This window comes from Triticum aestivum, chromosome 2D (genome assembly GCF_018294505.1).
Source record: "Triticum aestivum cultivar Chinese Spring chromosome 2D, IWGSC CS RefSeq v2.1, whole genome shotgun sequence".
NCBI classification, from domain to species: domain Eukaryota; kingdom Viridiplantae; phylum Streptophyta; class Magnoliopsida; order Poales; family Poaceae; genus Triticum; species Triticum aestivum.
Window position 1 is genome coordinate 8,354,329 of NC_057799.1, and position 8,210 is coordinate 8,362,538.

General features: G+C 45.2%; 1 protein-coding gene across 1 annotated transcript; it reads left to right on the forward strand.

The window, feature by feature from the left end:
- The first annotated feature begins 2,829 nt into the window (after positions 1-2,829).
- Positions 2,830-7,791, forward strand: LOC123051011 (laccase-15-like). The gene is made up of 6 exons (XM_044473739.1): positions 2,830-3,026; positions 3,097-3,248; positions 5,647-5,894; positions 5,999-6,118; positions 6,279-7,250; positions 7,392-7,791. Exons 1-6 carry the CDS (start codon positions 2,937-2,939, stop codon positions 7,550-7,552), a joined length of 1,743 nt encoding a protein of 580 aa, XP_044329674.1. The 5' UTR covers positions 2,830-2,936; the 3' UTR covers positions 7,553-7,791.
- Positions 7,792-8,210: the final 419 nt, after the last annotated feature.

The window sequence follows — 8,210 nt, forward strand, 5'->3', positions numbered from 1 at the left end:
GTCCCGCTATTGGTTATTGACCGGAGACGTGTCTCGGTCATGTCTACATAGTTCTCAAACCCATAGGGTCCGCATGCTTAACGTTACGATGACAGTTTTATTGAGTTTTCATGTACCGAAGGAGTTCGGAGTCCCGGATAAGATCGGGGACATGACGAGGAGTCTCGAAATGGTCGAGACGTAAAGATCGATATATTGGACGACTATATTCGGACTTCGGAAAGGTTCCGAGTGATTCGGGTATTTTTCGGAGTACCGGAGAGTTACGGGAATACGTATTGGGCCTTATTGGGCCATACGGGAAAGAAGGAAAAGGGCCTCAAGGGTGGCCGCACCCCTCCCCTTGGTCTGGTCCGAATTGGACTAGGGAAGGGGGGCGCCCCCTTCCTTCCTTCTCTTTTTCCCTTCCTCTTTTCCTATTCCATATGGGAGGTGGAATCCTACTAGGACTAGGGAGTCCTAGTAGGACTCCACACTTGGTGCGCCCCCTCCTAGGGCCGGCCTCCTCCTCCCTTGCTCCTTTATATACGGGGGCAGGGGGCACCCCATAGACACAACAATTGATCCTTGAGATCTCTTAGCCGTGTGCGGTGCCCCCCTCCACCATATTACACCTCGATAATACCGTTGCAGAGCTTAGGCGAAGCCCTGCGTCGGTGGAATATCATCATCGTCACCACGCCGTCGTGCTGACGAAACTCTCCCTCAACACTCGGCTGGATCGGAGTTCGAGGGACGTCATCGAGCTGAACGTGTGTAGAACTCGGAGGTGCCGTGCGTTCGGTACTTGATCGGTCGGATCGTGAAGACGTACGACTACATCAACCGCGTTGTGTTAACGCTTCCGCTTTCGGTCTACGAGGGTACGTGGACAACACTCTCCCCTCTCGTTGCTATGCATCACCATGATCTTGCGTGTGCGTAGGAAATTTTTTGAAATTACTACGTTTCCCAACATAACAGACACGAGTATAGCTTTCTATAGACACATCCATATATAAATCTTAACCGGATGGTATTCTTATTGTTAATCGGTCCGAATAGAAAAATCTTAATGGTAAAATTAACAATTGTAATAACGTAACAAAATTATATATGGACCATGATACATCTTCAACGTACCTATAATTTTTTATTGTTCCATGCTATTATATTATCTGTTTTGCATGTTTTATATGCATTAATATGCTATTTTATATTATTTTTGGGACTAACTTATTAACCTAGAGCCTAGTGTTAGTTTTTGTTTTTTTCTTGTTTTTGAGTTTTACAGAAAATGAATATCAAACGGAGTCCAAACGAGTTGAAAATTTACGGTAATTTTTTATGGACCAGCAGAAGCCCACGGAGCATCGGAGTTGGACCACAAGCTTCACGAGGAAGAGGCAAGGGTGCAGGGCGCGCCCCCTGGCTTCTCGCTGCCTCGTGGACTCTCCTTACGTGAAACCGACACCAAAAGTTGCTATAAATACCAAAACCCCCAGAAAGAAACCTAGATCGGAAGTTCCGCCGCCGCAATTCTCTGTAGCCACGAAAAACCAATCGGGAGACTATTTCGGCACTCTGCTGGAGGGGAAAACCTTCACCGGAGGCCATGTTCATCATCCCGACAGTCTCCATGATGAGGAGGAGTAGTTCACCCTCGGGGCTGAGGTATATACCAGTAGCTATGTGTTTGATCTCTCTCTTGTGTTCTTAATTTGGCACGATCTTGATGTACCGCGAGCTTTGTTATTATAGTTGGATCATATGGTGTTTCTCCCCCTCTACCTTCTTGTGATTAATTGAGTCTTACTCTTTGAGGTTTCGTTATGTTGGATTGAGTATTGGATTTGAGAACACTTGATGTATGTCTTGCGATGAGACATCTGTGATGAAAATAGGATGTTCTATTGATTCACTTGATGTATGTTTTGACACCCAACTCGCGGATAATCGAGGTGACATTGAGGTAATCTATACATACTGGTTGATGCACGTTTTCGTCCTACGTTCTCCGATAGAAACTTTGGGATGATTCTTTGTTGCATGTTAAGGGATTGTTATATGATCGAATTATGTGCTTTGGCGCGTCGCAAGGGTTTGAACTTCAAGACATCTTCTATATAAGAAAAAGAAAAAAAAAATTCATGTAAAAAGTTAGTTGTGTTGCACGGATCGTAAAACAATAGAACCAGGATAGCAGGGCCGCGGTGCATGTGCTCTAAAAATCTATGTCCACAAGCAAACAAGAGAGGCGTCGGCTGTGACCCGTGACATGGAGCTGTCGGAGCCGTGGTGCTGCTGCGGCGGCTCTCTTCCTCCGCCGGACATAGTTGTTGGAACGAGGCTTTGATCAGCCTCTCACACGAGATTCCAGGTTGGCTGCGCCGCATCATAGGCATCGCTGTGAAGGTAGAAGGTGAAGAAATACCCAAGACCCATTAGAGTGCATGAGAAGATCGGCCGTCGACCTAGGACATTTCTCGCCCGGCGTCTTCCGCTTGGTGCCAATGGCAACCCACCATGGATGTTACGGAGGATGTCAGATTCGATTTGACTACCTGCAGATCGATCTAACGTCAGAGTCAAGAGGACCGCTTGGTGCCGTCTTGTTCAGCAGAATCTATTCCACTGCCACACACCGTCAGCCTAACGGCCCTCACCGGAACCGGCCGTCGTCTTCCCTACAAATCGTTGAGAGAGAGAGAGAGAGAGAGAGAGAGAGATCTAGTAGCATGAGGCAATGGGATACGGTTTGGAGGCTGTGTCCTAGGGGTGACTGGCCCAAGGTTGTACAGCACAGACCGTGAGGTCCCCGTTAGAACTTTTTTTCATTCTTATGTACCACTAATTGCATGCATTAATTAATCCCAACGACCCGCCGACCCCCACCCCCCTATACATAGAGCATACATCCGTGTGTGCTAACCATCGAGGCTACTGGCTCCCGCGCGATGGCAGCAATGGCGGTCCTCGTCATGTTCTTCGTCGCTGCGGCCCTAGCAGCGGCAGGCGGTGCGGAGCTTGTCGAGCACACCTTTGTTGTAAGCTCTTCTTAGCCTCCTTGGTCCTCCTTTGTACAAGTAAATAATCGATGGATTTACTGGAATATAGGTGAGCCAGGTTAAGCTAAATCGGTTGTGCAACGACACGCTGGTCACTGTGGTGAACGGGCAATTCCCAGGTCCAGCGATAGAGGTTAATGAAGGAGACTCGGTGGCTGTTCAAGTCGTCAACAAGTCCCCCTATGGACTAACAATTCACTGGTAAGTATTCCCTCCGTCCCATAATGTAAGAGCGTTTTTGCCATTACACTAGTCTCAAAAATGTTTTTATATTATGAGACGGAGGGAGTATAATATAATATTTTTACATAATAATAAAGGACGGAAATTTTTATAGTTCTACATAAGTCACTCCTTTATATCCGTTAATTTTATGTTTACTATAAAGATGGACGGCTGGGATCTCTTTTTTTATCTTAAAAAAGTAAGGTTTCTGTTGGATCTCTTTCAATCGATCACATCAGGCCTACCGATCCATTTGTTTCCTGGAATCCTAGCTATCCGTCTCTTCCTGCCCTAGAGATCTATTTCTCTCCTATCTAAAAAAGGTAGCATTCCCTAATTGAAACTGAAGGGATCCTAGAAATGATCGATCTCTTTTTTTTCGTCTCAAAAAAAGAACGATCAATATCGCCATCTCTTATTTTTGTCAAGTTCTAACACCAAGTTCTAACACCACCAGTATAATTGACTCCTACTAGTAGTCAAATGAGTTACCGATATCACACTGGTCCATCGCCCCGCCCACTACTACAAGAAAAACTCCGACAAAAATCGTAATACAACCTCCGTCAGGGTGGATACAGCATCTAATGAAAGTTTAGTATTTCAAATATACTACCTCCGTCCGGGTCTAAAGCACCCTTGAGGCTGAAACGCACGTCCATAAGTTTAAGGCCCGTCATAATTTACGCGCAACTTTTTAGTCAGCTTTGGCTGCCGTTTCACACGTTGATTGGGTGAAGTAAATTACTACCAGCGAGGTGGGGCTGTTGTACATGCGCGTAATTAACGCTGTGGCCAGTGCATGCCGGATTTAGTGGGGCCTCTCTCTCTTTCCCATTGGATCATAAGGTAATCGGGGCATGTATAATTAAATCCTTTTTATAACTAATGTTGCCTTGGTCCCAGAGATTTTGTCTAGGGGCCTTTTATGCCTGGACGGAGGTAGTATAAGGCTGGTCATAGTGGGAGTAACATAAATAGTAACACAGATGCTACATAAGCAAAAATGATAAAGTGGCAAGTCGTTAATGAGAAGAGAGGCAAATAAAGTAATATAATATGTTAGCATCAGATAGCAAAATGAGTCTACAAAGTAATAAATGAATACATCTATGTTACCACACATATGACACTATCCACTATAAAGGTAGTAACATAGAATAGCAACATATGTATGTTACTAGTCTAGTTACTCTCCACTATGACCAGCCTAAGTCATCACGCATGGAAGTAGCTCATCATTTCCCATTGTCATTAATTTTCTTTTTGCATGCTGTTATTTTCATTGATTGATGCATTAGATAAGATTTGCATGCTAATCTATGGTGGTTGGTTCCTCCCAATTTTCCAAGCTGGCCAAATAACAATCATTACTGGCATTGATTTTTGGCATAATCTCCTCCATCCAATCTCCATGCACCTAGGTTGTGATGCAGCTCACCTGGACGGAGGTAGTAGAATTAGGTTGGTCGTAATGGGAGTGTCATAAGCGGTATCATGCATACCAACTAGACTTTTTGAATGTTGTGACACAATTAAATGAGGAAATAGAGGATGTAGTATCATATTATGATACTGTGTCATATTAAATGATGTACTACTCTGCGTCATGCATGACAATTAATAAAGCAACCTAAGATACTAATCTATAACACTATGCATTACGGAAGTAGTATCATACACTAGTATCATATGCATGATACTAGTATATGGTACTCCCCGTTACAACCAGCCTTAGAGGGATTACCCCTATACCCCTGCGGACTGCCTACTATTAAAACTCATAGCAAAAATAGTAAACATGGTTGAGAGGATTACCCCTACATCCATTGGTCCCCGGCCATGCTGCCTACCTTTTCTCTTTCTCTACAATCTAACCTGCGTTGATGGACTATATTGATTAGAGCAAGTATAATAAGGTGATAAGCGGGTTGTAAGGATTTAAATATTATATTATTGCTAAGTTGGTAGAGAAGGAGAAGGAAATGGAAGAGAATCGGGATATAGACTTACAACTAGTTGTAGCACGAGCTCCAAGAAGCTTCATGAAAGTGAAAGGTGGGCTACATGTTAATAAAGTAGTACTTCCTTTTTTTTCAGAAAAAAGTAGTACTTCCTTATAGCTAGTTATTCTACATGTTGGCTATTACATTGACTATAGATGACATGGCGACACGCTATGGACATCGGCTGACTATATATATTTTTGGCGATATAGCTAATTATGTTATTAACCGTGCTCTTCTACGGGATGGATTACACGCATTAGTACATTGGGGATATGTATATTACTAGTTATGTATTATTCTGTAGAGAGAGGAAGAGAAAAAAGAAATAAAAACACAAAATCAAATATTTTCCTTGATACATGCAGGCATGGAGTGAAGCTGCAACTCAACTGCTGGGCAGATGGAGCGGGGATGATAACCCAATGCCCCATCCAGCCGAACAAGAACTTCACCTACCGATTCGACGTCGCCGGCCAGAAGGGCACGCTGTGGTGGCACGCTCACGTTGGCAGTCTCCGGGCAAGCATCCATGGCGCCTTGATCATCCGGCCAAGATCCGGGGCCAGCTCATACCCGTTTCCCAAGCCTGACAAGGAGATCCCGATCGTTATAGGTTTGCAAATTTATACATCACGTACTAATGCTAGATGCCAAGAATCCGTCCTGCTGAATTAAAGGTGTACTTAGAGGTTTTGCGTTTCTCGATTATAACTGCAGGCGAATGGTGGGAGATGGACCTTGATCAGCTAGACAAGAACCTTAGGAACGGTTACCATTTAGATATGCCTAGAGCAGCTACCATCAACGGGAAGCCTGGAGATCTGTACAACTGCTCTGGTAATTACTACTGCCTCTGTTGATATATACTCCTAGATAGTACTACCTCTGGAGTAGATAATTTCGAGCATCTCTAGCTTCAATTACGTGGAGGGTGCATTTCAACCCAGCTTTTCGGAAACTCCCAAATTTATAGAACTATACAACCTGAATTTCACAGGGACCGTCAAAGACAGCAACATTGTGAAGGTGGAGCATGGCAAGACATATTTGTTGCGGATAGTGAACGCTGCGCTGAGCTCAGAGTATTACTTGAAGATCGCCGGGCACAAGTTCACGGTTGTGGCTGCTGACGCCAACTATGTCAAGCCATACATCACAGACGTCATCGCGATCGCGCCAGGCGAGACCGTCGACGCTCTGCTTGTCACCGACGCGCATCCTGCTGGCAGATACTACATGGTCGCCAAGGCCAGCCAGTCGCCCAAGCCTGTGCCCCAGATCCCGCTCTTCATCACAAGAGGGATAGTGCAATACAGTGAGGGTCCAAGAAAAGAAGAGGAGAAAGCTCTATCTGATAGTAGCACGTCATCAATAATGGCGCCTGAAATGCCGGACGAGCACGACGCGGCCACTTCCTTCTACTTCCATGGCAACTTGACAAGCCTGCAGCCTCAGCCGGTGCCGGCCAACGTCCATGAGCACCTCTTCTACGCCCTTGACGGGGGCTTCTTCTGTAGAAAAGGCGAATCATCCTGCAACAATGATACTAATATGATGGGCATGGTGAACAACGTCTCCTTTCAGCTCCCCACAACGACACCATTGCTGCAGGCGCACTACCACGGCAACATGAGCAGCATCGGCACGCTGCGGGAACTACCTGACAGGGCACCCAGGATGTTTAACTATAGCAAAACGCTGGAACCGACGTCCAAGGCAACGTCGGTGAGAAGGCTGCGGTACAACGTCACGGTGGAGATCGTGTTCCAGAGCCCGGTGCTGGCGGACACATACTCTAACCCCATGCACCTCCATGGCCACGACTTCCTCGTCCTCGCGCAGGGGTTCGGACAATACAACGCCGAGACAGACGTGGCGACGTACAACCTGTTGGATCCGCCGGTGAGGAACACCGTCCATGTCCCAATATTCGGGTGGGCGGCCGTCCGATTTGTCACCAACAATCCAGGTAGTTAATCTCTTTGCTAATTAATTACCGTGTGCATCTGTCATTAGGTTTTTCCTATAGATAGATGTCTTAATTAGAGTTCCAAAATTAACCTGACTTCATTTTAATCCATAGTATATTTTATCTATGTGAAATGAACAGGTGTGTGGTTCCTGCACTGCCATTTGGGGCACCACTCGTCGTCAGGCATGGCGGCAGCTTTCGTGGTGGAGAACGGTCCAACTTTGGACTCGACTCTTCCACCGCCTCCGGAAGATTTTCCAAGCTGCGAGAACTACAATAGTAGAGTGGCATATGAATAAAGGAAATATGTTCTTGTTTCGAGATTCGCATGTTTCTACTTTCGAATAACGCCTAACTAGACTGGGTTGCCCTGTCTAGAACATTAATTTTAAGGTCTGAAATCGAGTATCATTTAATAGCGAGGATAAAATGGACCTCGACAATGCTATTACCAGTATAAGCTGGAGTAGATAAAACCCGCTCTTTATCGGGAAAAAGATGAATGGAGTAAATATGTATGGACTTATTTTTCGGTGTACGCGCTCGCTACGTATGTGGTCTATACTACAATGACCGGAGTACTAACCACTATCCATGGCAGTGTATATGCGATTAGAGCAGGTGGTTATGGAGGTATTTTTTCCAACACGGATGGCAGCATAACCTATGGATTGATCCACCACCTCCTTCGATATAGCCATAGTGTCGGTCTATAGGACTCTACTGTTGTCGTTTTATCTGTATTTATTTCATGTTTTTTTGTCAGACTTCTTAATTTGACTGTGTGCATCCTAGTTATGCAGAGGACGGATGTTACTCATAATGCTTTGTATCTCTTTGATGCTATATTTTGAGATAATAAAATCGTCCTTTATCAGAAAAAAATTGCCGGTTCCTTGCTCTCTTGGCGCGGTAGCAACACCCGGGATGGCAAAGATACTTTTTGTTTGCGGCCCC